This window comes from Oratosquilla oratoria, chromosome 37 (genome assembly GCF_046742065.1).
Source record: "Oratosquilla oratoria isolate Oo_2021 chromosome 37, ASM4674206v1, whole genome shotgun sequence".
NCBI classification, from domain to species: domain Eukaryota; kingdom Metazoa; phylum Arthropoda; class Malacostraca; order Stomatopoda; family Squillidae; genus Oratosquilla; species Oratosquilla oratoria.
Window position 1 is genome coordinate 44,202,992 of NC_134813.1, and position 18,378 is coordinate 44,221,369.

The window sequence follows — 18,378 nt, forward strand, 5'->3', positions numbered from 1 at the left end:
CGCTGAATGAGGGAAGGGAGACACCCCAGAAGCATGTGCATTGTACCTGTGTCCGACTACACATTAGGAGGATCAATGGGGGTAATCAAAGTCCAATGTGCAATACTTACTTGTCTACCATATATTTGTGTAAGAACTGTGAGGAAATAGTGGCCCTGGAGAGGAATACCCAACCCAACTATGGCACAGACCAGCTCACACAAAGCCCTGATTCCACCCAAAAATATATTGTCCAAGATATTTCCTTCCTTCACTTTGAGCAAGAACCCTGTAACAAAAATATAGGTACAAATACTGACCTCTCCCTTGCCCTCTGGATTATTGGCCCAAACAGTGCTGGTGGTCATCTGGTGATGAACATTGATGCAGAGGGCCATGCATCCATCAGGTTTTCTTCTTTGCTGAAGAACAATAAAATAGATATAAATTACAACCTTGAAAAAATGTATCAGACCTGAAAGAATAATACATACATAATGACGATTTGAATCATGCTTGGGGTGAGTTGAACTAAGGGCATAGTTCAATGAATTCCACACTACAATGTCCACTGTAAGGGGCACCGTCCCAGCCTCCTGATAGGGGGGAATTCGTGATGTTAAGGCAATCATCATTACATACATACATACATACATATACCAAAGGCTTTTCCCCTTTACAAGGGAGGTAGCCAAAAAACAAAGGCATAAAATCCACTCCCACCCATTCCATCCCCACATACTTCACTCCCATCCACCCTCTTCCTTCCCTCTTATATTGGTTCTTCCTGGATGATGGGTCATCCTTGCATCTCACTCACTGCCCCAGGTCAGAAACAGTGTTCCAACACACATCACATCTACAGCAAGGCCACTTCATTAAATCGGCAACTCTCCCTCTTTCTCCCTTCACGCAGAAATGGAGAAGACGGGGAGAAATAACTTCTGGCTGCATCAATTTATTTCTCACACATACTCCCTCACCACCATCCCCCACCCACTCCCACTCATGTATCACAGCATCATCCATATACAACCATTCTCCATTCACCCCTATCTTCTGTCCTCTCCTGTCCTTCCTCTTTCCCAATACCCTTTTTACCCCATCCATCCATCTCATCCTTGGTCACCCCCTCATGTTCACTCCTTCCACACCTCTTTTACTAATCTTTCTTCACTCATTCTCTCCATGTGTTCAAAACATCCCAATACTCTTTCATCAACCCTATCTCCCAACTCCTTTTCCACCCCCATTCTTCTCCTCACCTCCTCATTTCTCACTCGTTTCCTGCTGTCCATCTACAAAACCAATTTTGATCATTTCATACTGTCCATCTACAAAACCAATTTCAATTGGTCTTGTAGATGGAAAGCAGGAGATGATTCTCTCCGACATACATTTTAAAGTAAAACCAACAGCAAGTACCACCCATCACTGCTCCCTTGTCAAATATAATCACACTATGCTGTAACTATAGATGTGGCTGCAATTCATGAAACGCAGTGTCATTATGTATACATCACTATCTCAACAACATTATAAGTTTATTAAAACTAAGGCAATTTGATAAGGGCTGGGTCCTCACCTGTGCTGCCTGGGCAACGAGTTTGTTGAGTGCCTTGATTACAACACCACTGGCCTCAGCATTTCTCCTGACATTAATATTTGAGGTCATTTTTCTAACAGCTAGCCCATGAGCTGTGTCGATCATTTTCTTCTCTTCTTTTAATCTATCCCTGTGAAAAAAGAAAATTCAGGAAATGGTATAAACTGTCTATATATCAAGAACTTTTTCCCCTTTATAAGGGAGGTAGCCAGGTCAAGTGTACACACCCACTCCCACCCATACCATTCCCATCCCCCTGCCCTTGTTTCCTTTTTATCTTAGCTCCTTGTGGATGAAGGGTCATCCCTGTCTCCTACCCACTACCTGGGTCAGAAGCAATGTAGCAATACAACAATGGTATAACCAAGTATACAAAAAAATAAATAAATAAATAAATAAATAAATAAAATACATACATACATACATATACCAAAGAATTTTTCCCCCTTACACGGGGGGGTAGCCAAAAAGAAAAAGGCATAGAAATCACTCCCACCCATTTCATTTCCCATATATTCCTCTACCCTCCACCCTCCTCCCTCCCTCCTATCTTGGCACCTCCTGGATGACTGGTCATCTCTGCATCCTGTCCACTGCCCTGGATCAGAAGCAGTGTCGCAAAACACAGCACATCCACAGCAAGGCTGCTTCATAAATTCGGCGACCCCCTCTCTCCATCCCCTCATGCAGGAAAGGAGAAGACGGGGAGAAATCCCTTCGGGCTGCATCAATTTTTTTTCTAATACATACTTCCTCCCCTCATGCACCACAGCCTCATCTATACACAAACCTTCTCCATTCACCCCTATCTTTTGTCCTCTCTCGTCCTTCCTCTCTTTTGTAAAGCCCCTTTCACACTATCCATCCATCTCATCCTAGGACGCCCCCTCATATTCACTTCCTCCACCTCCGCCTTCCACGCTTCTTTTACTAATCTTTCTTCACTCATTCTTTCCATGTGTCCAAACCATCCTAATACTCTTTCATCAATCCTATCTCCCAGCTCCTTTTCCACCCCTGTTCTCCTCACCTCCTCATTTCTCACTCTAGCCTAGTAACCCCTATCATACTTCTCAGACATTTCATCTTAAACACATTCAAACTCCTTCTCTCTTGTTCCATGTTTCTACCCCGTACATTGCTGTTGGCACAATCACTCCTTCATATAACCTCCTATTAGCATCCATTCCCAGATGTCTATTTTTCATTACACTTTTTAATCCACCAAGGCATTTACTCGCTTCTCTCAATCTACATTCTACCTCCACCCCCACTCCTCCCTTTCCTGTCACATTCGCACCCAAGTATCTAAAACTATCCACTTCCTCCAGTTTCTCACCCTTAATGCTCACTTCCAGCCTACTATCACTTTCTCCCCTTGTACATCTCATCACCTTACTTTTGCCCACATTTATCTTCAGCTTCCTTCTTTCACATACCTTCTCAAACTCTGTCACTAACTTCCTCAATCCCTCCTTTGATCCTGCTACATGCACAGTGTTGTCCGCAAACAACAGCTGGCTCACCTCCCACTTTTCTCCATTTTCTTTAATCATCTCCAACCCCTGACCCACTACCCTTGCCTTTACCTCTTGCACCACCCCATCCATGTAAAGATTGAACAGCCAGGGCGACATAACACACCCCTGACGAAGTCTCACCTTTACCTCAAACCATTCACTCTCTCAATTTCTAATCCTAACACAAGCTCTACTACTATCATAAAAACTCTTGACTGCTCTTAACAGTTTTCCTCCTATCCCATATATCTGCAGTACCTCCCACAGTGCCTTCCTGTCTACCCTGTCGTAAGCCTTTTCCAGATCCATAAAAGCCCAAAAAACATCCTTATCTTTTCCTATAGCTTTCTCACATATCTGTCTTACCACAAAAATTTGATCTACACATCCCCTACCTGTCCTAAAACCACACTGTTCCTCACCAATTACTCCCTCTGTTCCTCTCCTAATCCTCTCAATCAAGACCCTCCCATAAGCCTTCCCAACTACACTCAACAAGCTGATCCCTCTGTAACTACTACACTCACACTTGTCCCCCTTTCACTTGTAAAGTGGAACTATACAGGCACTCATCCAGTCTTCAGACACTCTACCCTCTCTTAAACAAACATTAAATAACCTCACCAACCAGTCCACCATCAATGTACCTCCTTTCTTCAGACATTCTGCATGGCATCCATCCAACCCCGGTGCCTTACCTGCTCTCATCATCTTAACAGCTGCTTTCACTTCATCCTTCCCTATTTCTCCTCCATTTTCCTCACTCATCACTCTCATTTTTTTAGCCCTTCCCACTACGACTACCTTTCCCTCCCTATTCTCCTCCACATTTAGCAACTCCCTAAAATACATTGCCCACCTTCCTCTCACTGCCTTCTCTTCCATTATCATCTCTCCATCTGCACTTTTTACCTTTTCTTCTCTACTTGATTCGCCTCCTCTTCCTCTTTTAATTTCCTTCCAAAACATCTTTTTATTACTTTCAAAATTTTCTGTCATACTCTTTCCCCATTTCACATCTGCTCTCCTCTTTGCTTCCTTTATCTTATGCTTAACTTCCTTTCTCTTTTCTTTGTACCTCTCATACAATTCCCTTGTCCTAATTTGTAGCCAATCTATGAATGACTTCTTCTCTTCTACACCCTTCTTTGCTTCCTCATCCCACCACTCACTACCCTTCTTTCTATTTCCTCCCGCCCTCCTTGTTCCACACACCATCTTTGCACACTTTGTGACTCCCTCCTTGAACCATCCCCATTCTTCCGCCACTCCTAGTTCTACTCTATCCTTTACTCTCTCCCACTCCTCACTCAACTTCTTCTTATACTTATTCTCCTTTTTTCCTTCATTTAAGCAGTTCACTCTAAGTACCTCCCTACCTTCTGCCCTTTTCCTCTTTCTCCACCTATTCTCCACTCTCAATTTACCTTCCACCAGGAAATAATCTGATATTCCCCCACTATCTCCCCTTAGAACATGTACATCCTTAACTCTTCCTACCATACTCCTTGTCACCACTATATAGTCCATTAATGCTCTATCTGCCACCCTTCCATCCACCACCCTCTACCATGTGTATTCACGCTTGACTTTCTTCTTAAACACTGTATTTGCTATCATCAACTCTCTTTCAAGACACATCTCCACCATCAACTCTCCATTACGATTTTTGCCTTTCCAATCACACCGTCAATTGGTTCATTTCCTACCCTAGCATTTAGGTCTCCCAATACAACTCCATTGACATTTCCCCCCTAATCCCTCTATGCACTCATTTATATCTACCCAGAATTCCTCCCTTTCCTCTACGTTCTTCTCACTACCAGGCTCATATGCACTTACAAAAACCAACATCTCCTTTCCCAGCTTCACCTTCATCCACATCAACCTTGATGACACCTCCTTCCACTCCACTACCTGCTTACTTATCTCTTCACTTACTAGTATAGCCACCCCTTCTCTCCCTCGTCCTCTCTTCACTCCTGAGTACCTCCCAGCTACACTCCCAAACTCACAGTTGCCCTTTCCTTTCATTTTAGTTTCACTCAAAGCCAGTACATCCATCTCTCTTCTCACAAACATACTGCCTATCTCTTCCCTTTTACTCTCATCTGTACCACATCCACGCACATTAAAAGACACAAACCTTAGGGTATTGGTTTGAAAGCTCCCAGACCCTCTTATGCCTTTTCTTTCTTTTTTAGGAATTTCCCCTTTTGGGGGTACAGGTAGTAGGACTTCTAATCCCATCCCCCATCCCTTTTTTGTCGCCTTTTACGACTCAAGTGGAAATACTTGGTGGCAGTTGTATACATCTCATATACATGATGAGTAATATAACCCCAGTCATATAACCCACTTCTTCACTCACTGTCCACCACAAGCATCAAAACGCCTAACTCAGCATCACGAGGCCCAGTGGGATGCACAAGTCCCTGACACATCAATCCTTTGGCTTCGCGACAACACTGTCGACCACCAAACGACACACACACACAGACGAACACACGCGATCAATCTAGTAGCCACCCAGTACTGACATACGATATTACGTATACTGATGGTCCTCCCCTGGATATATAATTAACATGTATGATAGTAGACATCAATACGTAATTAATGCAGTTGCCCCACCCATGTGGGACAACAGACTAACAAGACATTAATATAAAGATCACGATTGAGGGCAACTCTAGAATTTGTCTACTCATCACTTCCGGGCATGAAAACTGGCTCACACACCCGAAGAACGGGCGGTTCTAGTGACGTGCCCTAGTGATAAGACTGTGTAATAGTGTGTAAACTAAGTTGGTTAAGATGTGACAAATAAAGAACAAAAACTTAAAGGTGTTTGTGCAAGTGAACCCTTTCTGCTGATGATGTGACGACCCTGTTACATTTTGTCTACAAGTAACGTTGGATGGAGATGATGTAACGATACCGTTACACCCATCCCGTTACACAGTATTCTTTTCCCCACCACAGGGTAGGCAAAAAAAGGAAATGAATATTCAGAGAAATGGTACAGGAGAGTAACAAGGGGTTGGGGGACAGCATAACAGAGGGACAGTCGTAGTATAAAAGTGTAATAATTTTTCTATGTACAGAGTTTTCCTCTATCACAGACAAAATGATGTGTGGCTCTGGTCAGTAGGGGCGCCCCCATATAAATAAATAAATAATAAATAAATAACATAATCACACCAAACAACATGAGAAAGTGTTCATGGGGTCCTACCTCTTACTCTCTAATTATCATACCTAGCTTGAAATTCATGTATGGTTCCAACTTGGGTTATATTGTGAGCTTCTTCATGGGTGAACTCAAATACATGTGCACATCACATATGAAGCCTAGCAATTTTGGGGTGTTGTCCAACGACAGAAGTTCACTGTTCAATTTCAGCATTTGATCCTTGGTTGTCTGGAGTATGTAATGTCACCAATGATTTTTCTTAAGGCGAAGCTGCCATTCTGTTTCACGTTGACCACAGTTATAGCTCATAAAGGTATATTTGTGTGTTTTTGGCAATTGCTCTATAGTTGCTGTACTGGGCTATGGTGATTAGGCCACTCACAAATGTGAGCACCATAATCTTATGCTCTGGGTTTGGGGTAGAAAGGTTGCTCATGAGTTAAACATTGTTAGTGGTAGTATGGCTTCTTGGGGGACTCCACTGTACAATCTTCAGGAAAAGGGTAAAGATGTCTTTTGGATGGGTTTGGAGAACATAGATGTGTTATGGAATATGTTGTGTATATATATGTATATATATATATATATATGTATATATATATATACATATATATATGTATATATATACACATATATGCATGCACACACATGCATATATATACATATATATTCGTGAAGTAAGGAAGCAGGTTTTCTTTGATGCATGTAGAATTAAATACGACAGCATTCTGACAATTGTTAAACTTTTTCTTAATGCTTTCTATTTGTCTTATCAACTTTTTTCCAGTTGTAGGGTGAGCTGATACAAGTTCTCCATAGTTTTCTATTTAATATTCTCGAGCTTTCGTCTTCAAAGAGACATCATCAGGATTGACAAAATTTCTGCAATAATGAATACAAATGTTGGTACATATAAGTTACAAAATAAATTACAAAAATACAAATATACAGGTAGAACAAAAGATATATAACGAGAGTTATTACTTACGTCTACAAGGAAAGTACAAATGATAGAGAGAGAGAAAGGTTTAAATACATAAACTGCTATCCGAGTTCCCATTACAGAGTCTGGCCGAAGACTAACCTTTCACCAACAGGACGGAGCGATCAAGGACCATTATTCAAAATATCACAATAGAAATATTGACAGAGACACCTTAGTTCAATGTACCAAAATTATTGCGTACAATGAGGACCCTAGAAGGTTGAAACTCTTGGAGGCATTCCACATCAGGGACTCTGCCCCCACTATAAATATTCAGTCGGACATGACGTCCAGCATTAAGCTGTACAGTATCGATAACCTGAGACATCGCTACACTGAGGTCCCCTCTCCCCCTCCCCTCCTACCCCCCACACTCAGACGATCAGCCAGACTCCGTAATGGGAACTCGGATAGCAGTTTATGTATTTAAACCTTTCTCTCTATCATTTGTACTTTCCTTGTAGACGTAAGTAATAACTCTCGTTATATATCTTTTGTTCTACCTGTATATTTGTATTTGTATTTTTGTAATTTATTTTGTAACTTATATGTACCAACATTTGTATTCATTATTGCAGAAATTTTGTCAATCCTGATGATGTCTCTTTGAAGACGAAAGCTCGAGAATATTAAATGGAAAACTATGGAGAACTTGTATCAGCTCACCCTACAACTGGAAAAAAGTTGATAAGACAAATAGAAAACATTAAGAAAAAGTTTAACAATTGTCAGAATGCTGTCGTATTTAATTCTACATATATATATATATGTTTGTGTGTGTGTGTGTGTTATGGAATATGTTGAAGATATATATACATATATATATATATATATATTTTTTTTTAAGGGTGGTCAAATACAGAGTAGTTGAGCTTCTGTGCTAATACTGTCTAGTTGGATAGTCTCCTGAACACAAGCATACTAGTGTGGTTCCTTTTTCTCTTGGTTCCATTATTATTTACAATATGTAACATCTTTTCTACACCTACATTTTTCCCTTTCTACATCTACATTTTTCCCTTTTCTATATCAAAAAGCTGTCAGTAGAATCTTACGGAAATTTGCTGGGATGAGTGTAAGCGTGAAGAGTCAGAAGAGCTGCTGATGGATTGGTATCCTTGATACAGTCATCTGTAGCAAACTGATCTTTCAGTATGTCTGCCAGGAAGTAACTGCTTGGTTCATTCAGTAGGTTGGATTTGGACAGCCGACCCACACTTGCTAGCAGAGAATCATGGTCAAATTTTTCCAGCAAGTGAGACCACACCTGTGAACAAAGGATTATATATTGTGTGAACATTGTGACGAATGTGGGTAGGAGGTAAAGGGAACATGGACTGAGGGAAATACTTTTATTCCTGACTAGTTTCGTCTGAAGAAGCCACTCAGGCAAAACTAGTCAGGAATAAAAGTATTTCCCTCAGCCCATGTTCCCTTTACCTCCTACCCATTATATATTGTGTGGAATCGCATCAACCTGGGTTTTCCTATATACATATACCAAAGGCTTTGTATGTATGTTTTCATACACACTACACTATAACTAAATGATACTGCAGGACCATGTATTTAACTTGAAAAAAACTCATTTATCAAATAACACTGGTCAACAAAGAATTTGTCTCAAGAAAAAAAGACACCTTTTTCACACATATTTGCATTCTAAAGAAAAGAAAAGAAAAATAGCAACCCTAGTTTTTAGTGTTCCAGTACATTACACTCCTGTCAATTAATGTTAATCTGTGGTTTATTACAGAAACCACCCCTTCATACAATCTCCTCTTTGTATCTATTCCCAGGTGCCTATTACTCATGACACTTTTTAATTCCTCAAGGTGTTTACTTGGTTCTCTCAATTTACAATTTACCTCTACCTGTACTCCTCCCTTTCCCAACACATGCAACCCCAAATACCTAAAGCTATCCACTTCCTCCAGCCTCTCTTTTTTAAGACTTACTTCCAACTCACTGCCATTCTCTTCCCTTGTACATCTCATCATCTTGCTTTTACCCACATTTACCTTCAACTTTCTCCTATCGCATAACTTCCCAAACTCTTGACACAATCTTCTCTTAGCATCCATTCCCAAATGTCTATTTCTCATTACACTTTTTAATCCCCCAAGGCTTTTACTTGCTTCTCTCAATTTACAATCTTCCTCCACCTCCACTCATCCCTTTCTTGCCACATGCGCCCCCAAGTATCTAAAGGTATCCACCTCCTCCAGCCTTTTCTCTCTTTATACTTACCTCCAATTTGCTGCCATATTGCTGAGGTGAAAGCAGTTGTTAAAATGATGAGAGCAGATAAGGCACCTGGGTTGGATGGGTGTCATGCGGATTGTCTAAAAAAGGGAGGTACAGTGATGGTGGACTGGTTGGTGAGGTTGTTTAATGTTTGTTTAAAAGAGGGTAGAGTACTGGAGGAATGGAGGAGTTGCCTGTATAGTTCCACTTTATAAGGGAAAAGGGGACAAGTGTGAGTGTAGTAGTTTCAGAGAGATCAGTTTGTTGAGTGTAGGTGGGAAGGTTTATGGTAGGATTTTGATTGAGAAGATCAGGAGAGGAACAGAGGGGGTAATTGGTGAGGAACAGTGTGGGTTTAGGACATTCGAAAGCATACCAATGTCACACACACGTAAACGTGCCCTGACCATGGAACTGCTAAGTAGTTCCAAACATATCTAGATAGAACTTCTGCAGCATCTTTGCCCTGTGAAGTGAAGGATGTGCCCCTTCAGGGCCCATGCAAACAGGTGCCTGTTAGCTTTCCTGCACATACCATGTGCCCTTTTGTATGCATTACCAATCAATTAATAAACAGGTAAATTGTCCTATGTACATTTCACTGTCACTCCCCTTTGCAACAGGGCTTGCAACAATATGTTTCTCTCATCCTATTTTGCAACCAGTCTCTTCTACAACCAAGGAAAAACTAACAAAATAGATATAGGAAAAATGTGGCACCTTCACAGGTATTGCCCCAAATACTGCTGGCTAGAAACCCACAGTCCCACAGCAACTGCCAATGGTCCTCAGGTTCTCCTATAGATATCTTTGAGAAGAAACCTCAGACTAATGTCTGCATTGTGTTAATGTGGGATTGATTTTGTCACCAGCTGAAAGCAGCAGGAGAAGAGTGGTTACCAGCTGTCAGTTCTCATTTGCATTGCTGATAAAGAGAAATCTTGGGGTCAGTCCAAAGACAGAGTGTCAGTACCTGAGGGCTCCACCTCCAAATGGAAGTGAAAGAGTTGAGAGGGTTTGATGATGGGCAACAGGGAAATGACTTTCTGACAATCTTCCTGTAGGACCACCTTGTGCATGTACCCATTGTTAGTCCCTTGTTTAATGTTCTTGATTTACATAAATGACATGATGAAAGATGTGATTAGCTACACTAACATGTTCCCAGATGCTGCAAAGATCATGAGAATAAAAGATGAAGCTTGCAAACAGTTTTATAAGATCTAGACAGAATATACGACTGAAGCCATGTGTGAAAAATTCATATCAATGCTAAGAAAAAAAAGAAGGAAAAAAAAAAAAAGCAAAGTATTGAAATTGGACAAAAGTGCAAAGAGACTATCAGATATATTTGATAGGAAGTGGAAACAATTGAAATATAATAAAGTGACATGTAAAACTGGATCTGACTCAGTGTCAGTTGTTTTGTCTGCTAAACTTTTTTAAACTTACCTCTGAACTCTTAAGGCTCTGAGATGGAATATCATGGAAGGAAACCTTGCCATAATTCTCATGGACTTTCTGTCCTTTATTGATGACAGTCTCAGTTTTAAAGTTGCTCCCAAGTTTTTCCTGAAATAACAAGACATATTACTCATTGAGGAGGGAAGGGCACCATGTAAGTGAAGAAGCCCTGCTTTGGATATACTGTGTCTTGCTGCATTAGCTCTGACCTGGGCAATGGGCAGGTGACAGGGATGACCTCTCATCCACAAGGAGCTAAGACGAGAGGGAAACAAGGGTGGGGGATATGAGTGGAATAGGTGGGAGTGGTTGCATGTTTTGACTAGCTACCCCCTTAAAAGGGGGATGATGATGATGATGATGATGATGAAAATACCCTTGGTAGATGAAATTGCAATGACCATCCAGAAAACAGAGTAAAAGACATAGTCATAGTGGCTAAAGAAATACAACCTCAATTACACAGAAGAGATAGCCACCCTTCAGAAAAAGAGAAATCAACTAAAAAGCAAACATGAACTATCTATCTATATACCAAAGGTCTCTTCCCATATAATTTGTCTCTTTAGTCAAAGAGCAAACTGGAAAGCTTTCAGTGAAGAACCAGCCTAGGGAACATCATCATCATTATCCCACTTCTAATGGAGGTATCCAGCTAAGGCACAAACCCACTCCCACCCATTTCATTCCTATCCACCACCCATTTGTTGCCTTCTCATCTTAGCTCCTCATGGATGACAACTGTCTAGGTCAGACACCATGCAGCAAGACAAAGTGCATCCACAGCAGGGCCGCAAACATATATACAAAATAAAACACATACAAAGGAGATCAGAGCCTGATTTATCCATAGATCCAGTGTGCTGAACTGCAGCTCTAATGAACATGTTGTTCATGGTCCTCTCTTGGCCAGCCACTGCTACCAATAAGCTGATATGAGGCTTAGAGAGGGGACCATGACATTTAAACTTGTATAGATACACTTAAACTTTCCATACATCTATATTCAAGGCAGTGAGTAGTTCCAGGAGTTCACCCGTGTTCTCTTTGGTTTCATAAACTTCCTTGGTCTTCTCCAGTCCAGTAAAAACATAATGCAGAACAACTTGAGTGCCTGGAATGAGATCAATTTCTCTTAATATACTATACAGTAGACTCAGTTCACTAAGCTGCTCCTGCTATTACACTCAGATACATGTAAACAGAAAAGACATGGTTCTTACCCATACAGAGGTCGTTCATTCTTATATGTGCTAGTTTGATCACATCTTTGTGCTCCCAACCAAGGACACTCCGATAGCGCGTCACTTCTAATGCTAACTGTTTGGGATCCTTTGAACGATACCAGTAGTTCACAGCTCGTCGTAAGCCTCTCCCCCAACCTGAAGAACACACAAAAGGGATAAAACTACTGCTGCAAAATTTAATACCACAAAACATAACTTCTTATTCTACCTTGATTGAAATCTCCACTGCAAGTTATGCAGTTCTTCTACAAACATAATGGAAAGAAGAGGAAGAAGAAGAAGGGGAAGAAGAAAAAAAAGAAGAAGGAAAGAAGAAGAAAAAGAAGGAAAGAAGAAGAAAAAGAAGAAGAAGAAGAAGAAGAAGGAAAGAAGAAGAAGAAGAAAAAGATGAAGAAGAAGAAACAAGAAGGGAGAAGACAAAAGAAGAAGATGGAAGAAGACATAAGAAGACAAAAGAAGGAAGAGGAAAGAAGGAATAAGAAAAAAGGAAAAAGAGGGAAGAAGGAAGAAGAAAAAAGAATACGAAGATCCTCATATAACTTGACATTTTGTAGGAGTAAGATACCAAGTCAAAGATCCCTAGTCCCCCTCACTCTGTCCCATTTAGTTGCCTTTTATGACATGCATGAGAAAAAATGGCATAACTCTTTATCCATCCACCCAACTACAGGGGGATCAGTAAGAGGTGGTTATAGATGTGGTACTTCATGAAACAGGAGCAAGAATAGTACAAATGTCATAATTCCTTTTTGAGCTGAGATTCTAAACTCAAAGACAAATGAAATGTGGCTCTGGTCCATAGGAGCACCCCAAAACAGTCCTTCAGCATGGGGCAGATACTACATTAGCCTCTTCCATACCATGACACCTACGTAGGTGTTATGAGGCATGACTGGGTATACAAGGAGGCCCAGCATTGGCATCCTAATTATATTCATTTTGTAGTTGTAGCTGAGTGACTCCCAAATTCTGTGAACTAGTTTCATCATGTTTTATGCATTTATTATTACTCACAGTGAAAGAGAATAAGTAATTCAGCAGTGACTTTATATTCTATATGCAAATATTGTGATGCATCATCGAATCAGCATACATCAGGCATCCAATGCTGTGTGCAAGAACTTGACTTGTACTGAAGAGGGTAATACAACACCAATAAAAGGTCATCATTTCTTTCCAGAGATCTAAGGGACCAAACATGACTCCTCCACTCTTTGTATTTTGGGGATGAAGGTAACAAAACAGATAAACTGATAGCTTTGACAGCAGACCTCCTAACTCACATGTTAAATTAACATAAGGCTTGTCACAAACCCCATAATGAAATCTTGGGAACTTACCTGTTTTATCATTAGCCTTGCTAATTATTTCAGACAGTTGTATGAACAAGAAGAACATATATGTAGTTGGACACAGTTCCTTGACTAAGGAGTAGCATTTGGTCACCAAGTTCTTCTGATCTGGTTGTTTAGCAGCAACAACTAAGCAGAGCACCTGTTAAAATAGACTTGTGTTAAAAACATAGATAAGATTTTTGTGGTATGACAGATATATGAGAAAGCTTTAATAAAAGGTAAGAATGTTTTTTGGGCTTTTACAGATCTGGAAAAGGTTTATGACAGGGTAGACAGGAAGGTACTGTGGGAAGTATTACAGATATATGGGATAGGAGGAAAGCTTTTAAGAGCAGTCAAGAATCTTTACGAGAGTAGTACTTAGAGCTTGTGTTAGGATTAGAAATGGAGAGAGTGAGTGGTTTGAGGCAAAGGTGGGACTTCACCACAGATGTGTTATGTCGCCCTGGCTGTTCAATTTATACATGGATGGGGTGGTGCAAGAGGTAAATGTAAGGGTAGTGGGTAGGGGATTAGAGATTTAAAAAAAAATGGAGAAAAGTGGGAGATAAGCCAATTGTTGTTTGCTGATGACACTGTGTTTGCAGCAGGATCTGAGGAGGGATTGAGGAAATTAGTGACAGAGTTTGGAAAGGTGTGCGAAAGAAGGAAGTTGAATATAAATGTGGGTAAAAGTAAGGTGATGAGATGTACATGGGGAGAAAGTGGCAGCAGACTGGAAGCAAGTATTAAGGGAGAGAGACTGGAGGAAGTGGATATTTTTATATATTTGGGTGCGACTGTGACAGGAAAGGGAGGGGTGGAAATGGAGGTAGAATGTAGATTGAGAGAAATGAGTAAATGCCTTGAGGGATTAAAAAGTGTAATGAGAAATAGACATTTGGGAATGGATGCTAAGAGGAGATTGTATGAAGGAGTGATTGTGGTGACAGCATTGTACAGGGCAGAAACATGGAAAATAAGAGAGGAAGAGAGGAGGAGTTTGAATGTGTCTGAGATGAGGTACCTGAGAAGTATGGTAGGGGTTACTAAGCTGGATAGAGTGAGAAGTAAGGAGGTGAGAAGGAGAACAGGAATGGAAAAGGAGATGGGAGATAGGGTTGATGAAAGATTGGGATGGTTTGGACACATGGAAAGAATGAGTGAAGAAAGATTAGTAAAAGAGGTGTGGAAGGCAGAGGTGGAAGGAGTGAATATGAGGGGGCGTCCTAGGATGAGATGGATGGATGGGGTGAAAGGGGCATTACAAAAGAGAGGAATGTCTGTTGAGGAAGGACAGGAAAGGACAGAAGATTAGGGTGAATGGAGAATGGTTGTGTGTGGATGATGCTGTGATGCACGAGGGGGAGAGGGTGGGGGATGGGGGGTGATGCAGCCCGAAGGGATTTCTGTCTTCTCCTTTTCTCCATGAGGAAATGGAAAGGGGGGATGGCTGATTTAATGAAGCGGCCTTGCTATGGATGTGCTGTGTCTTGCGACACTGCTTCTGACCCAGGGCAGTGGACAGGATGCAGGGATGACCCGTCATCCAGGAGGTGCCAAAATAAGAGGGAAGAGGGTGGATGGGAGTGGTTTGTTGGCACAGAATGGGTGGGAGTGGTTTTTATGCTTTTGTTTTTTGGCTACCTCCCTTGTAAAGGGGAAAAAGCCTTTGGTATATGTATGTATGTATTTAGCTATTATTGACTTTTGATAAGTACTAGAAACATATTCCAGTAAAATTAGACTCCTTTAACTTTCATAGTGGTTACACTTTAATTTTGGTAGTTTGTCATGAAGAGCTTGTTTAAATGTGCCAGACCTGCCCAAGGATGCCTCCCAGAACCAGACATGGAAGCCCGACAATAGTGCTAGTGACCTTCAATCGACCCAATATCCATGCTGAAACTCAAACCAGCACAGTTTTCCCCACCTCCATGCAACCTTGAGGGGCTGATACTTGGTTTCTGGATTGGGCCTGGAGAAAGAGGTTAATGATGTTACAGCACTTACCAGTGCTTCCTTGTCGAAGTACTGCAGCTTTGCATATTCCTTCAATGTTTCCAATACCAAGTCCCCTTTTCCTTCACTGATCAAGATGGGCACCATATTCGCTAAGTCAAGCAGTGCCTTGCTGGGGTCAACAGATCGAAGAGCATCCTTCTGCCTTGTCTCTGGAGTTTCCTTTTCTGAGGATCTGTCAATGAACTTCCTTTTTTCATTGGCATTATACCATTCTATCATGGTGTGGATGACATGGCCTGAAGAAAGAAGTAAACAAGTCTAAATCACTTCTATACACAATACAGTACTAACAAACTCCAATATACCTTTCAAACAATTGTAGCAGCAAACATCTCATTGATGGTAAGACAAACTTAGGAACATATAAACAATATTCTGAGAGCATCTAGTGGAAAGCCGAGACTAAAAAATATATTCACAATTTTTTTTTTTCATATACATGCCAAAGGGCCTTTCTACCCCTTTATGAAGTAGGGGAAGGGGGTTCCAAAGCATTCATCTACCCTACACCCATCCAAAAACCACTCATTACTCCTCCCATCTTAGCACCTCAAGGATGAAGGGTCATCACTGTCTCATGCCACATTCAACAGAGTCCCACAATATTCTCCCCCATTTTTCCCTTACCACCTTCACTTCCATTAATATCTGTCCATCTGCCCCCTTTATCTTTTTCTCTGAACCAAGTTCACCTCTTCCCTCTCATTCTTTTCACTTCCAAAATGATTGTTTTATTCTTTTCAACATTTTCTGTCAAACTATTATCATACTTTGTCTCTCCTCTTTCTGTACCTCTCATATACTTCCTAGTTCTATTTTGCAACCAATCCTCACTTGCTCACTCTAACCAATTTAATATGGTGTCTATAATAATCAGTGTTATTATCCTTTTGAAGCTCGCTGGCTGAGCAAGTTAGGGTGTTGTTACTTGTGGCAAAGGTCAAGGGAATGGCAGTTCAAATCCTGCCAATGACAAAGTTGAATCAAGGGCAGAGTTCATTAAAGTCCACACTACAAAGTCCTCTGTAAGGGGCACCATTATAGCCTCCCAATAAGGGGGGGGGGGTTCCTGATGTTAAACCATATCATCATCACTATCCTTGAGAACAAAATTACACTGAAGAGGTGGTATTAGAGAAATTTCAGGTGGGCAAGAGGGGTGTCAGTAGAAAATAAAAGTGATCAGTATTTTTCTTTGAGTGAAGATCAATCATTCTGTTGCCCCTGGTCTCTCTTGCAGAAGACCCACGCCCTTCAGGTAACCAGCAACAACCTCTGGGCAGGTCCACAGGTCTCTCAGGGAAGATATATTGTGTTGTTGTCTAGGGAGTGTTAGTGTGGGGCATTGTACTTATCCAACTGTAGTATACAGGAAAGGAGTAACTCTTGTTGGGTCCCATCTCCTACTCTCCCAATTTATCATACCTAGCCTCAAATTCATGTATAGTTCCAACTTGTTCCATATCCTTAATTTACAATTATCATACTTAAATTTGAATTCATGTATTGTTCCAACCTGGGCTATATCACCTTAAATTCCAAATATTTATGCATCTACATGGAAAACTATTTATTCACATGTAGTAGTAGTATATTGTAGTGTACCAGTAGTGTCCTCAGTGTGATGGTTGCATCTGGCTGAAGATTAGTTTCCAATCATAAAAGGTTGCTGTATGATTCAAGTCCACAAGTCTACAAGCATGTCACAATTTTTTTCTTAAATATTGTGTGCATAAAACTTGTCCAGTGAATACCCCATATAGGGTATGTTACCCAATGACACGTTTTTATCTCAGTCCTTAGATCAATGAAACATACACCTACCTCCAGAGTACAACTTGGAGTTTGATCCAGTGATCAAAAGCCGCTTAAGGCTGCAAAGTGCATCTTCTGCTGCCATGACTGACACCTTCTATGAACTGAAAAAAATAAAAACATAACTAATTAAATAAGCTATAAATATATACAGATACATATGGTGATTACATCACTACTGTGTATTCTGGTCTGGGCCATATCAAGCTTTCATTGACTTTCTTCATCATATTCTCATCCATGTAGTGAAATGCCACTATTATAAAAGGGAAAGGGGTTTTGATATGAATATGTACATTTAATGGCCACTCCATCTCAGCACCTCATGGATGAAAGATCATCATGTCCCCCACCACACTGCTCGGGTCATTAGCAATGCAGAAAGACAGAGCACCTCCACAGATAAACCCAAAAGCTGAAGCTGGTTCACCCCCACAACTTCATGAAATGGCAAACCCCCCTCCTCATCCACTCAAAATATTTTGCAGGGCAGGTGAGAACACTGTTTCATGCTGCATCATCCTCACACTCTTCCTCAATTCATTCCTATCTTTTGCACTTTTTCTACCCAGATCCATTGAGAATCCCTGTGCATCCAGGGACCTTTTTTTACTCTGTCCATCCTCTTCATTCTGCTCTTCCTCTTAAGTTTCCTCTACCCACTTATGTTTTCTGCACTTTCTTCACTCATTCTTCCCATACAACCACACTACCTCAGCACTCTTTGATCTACCCCACCCAACACCTCTCTTCTTATCCCCATTCTCTTCCTTACCTCCATATTTCTCACTCTATCCATTCTGGTATCACTTACCATATTTCTCAAATCCTTTATCCCAAAAATATTCACACTTCCCCTCTTAAATTCCAAATCTTTGCTCCATACAGTGCACTGGATAAATACTGTTTTTACATTATATTTGGTGGGCAGTGCTTGTGTGATGTGATGTACAAGTTAGG

General features: G+C 40.9%; 1 protein-coding gene across 6 annotated transcripts in view; it reads right to left on the reverse strand.

The window, feature by feature from the left end:
- LOC143019700 (uncharacterized) overlaps window positions 1-18,378 on the reverse strand; it is a 52,944-nt gene that overhangs the window by 28,469 nt on the left and 6,097 nt on the right. For all 6 annotated transcript variants that reach the window (XM_076175678.1, XM_076175674.1, XM_076175676.1 and 3 more), the window contains exons 2-10: window positions 17,428-17,522; window positions 15,592-15,839; window positions 13,585-13,738; window positions 12,221-12,379; window positions 11,996-12,111; window positions 10,986-11,105; window positions 8,342-8,553; window positions 1,565-1,715; window positions 300-401 (exon numbers count right to left, since the gene is read on the reverse strand). In XM_076175678.1, coding sequence (XP_076031793.1) covers window positions 300-401; window positions 1,565-1,715; window positions 8,342-8,553; window positions 10,986-11,105; window positions 11,996-12,111; window positions 12,221-12,379; window positions 13,585-13,738; window positions 15,592-15,839; window positions 17,428-17,503 — 1,338 coding nt within the window. In that variant the 5' untranslated portion in view covers window positions 17,504-17,522. The remainder of the gene's footprint in view (window positions 1-299; window positions 402-1,564; window positions 1,716-8,341; window positions 8,554-10,985; window positions 11,106-11,995; window positions 12,112-12,220; window positions 12,380-13,584; window positions 13,739-15,591; window positions 15,840-17,427; window positions 17,523-18,378) is intronic.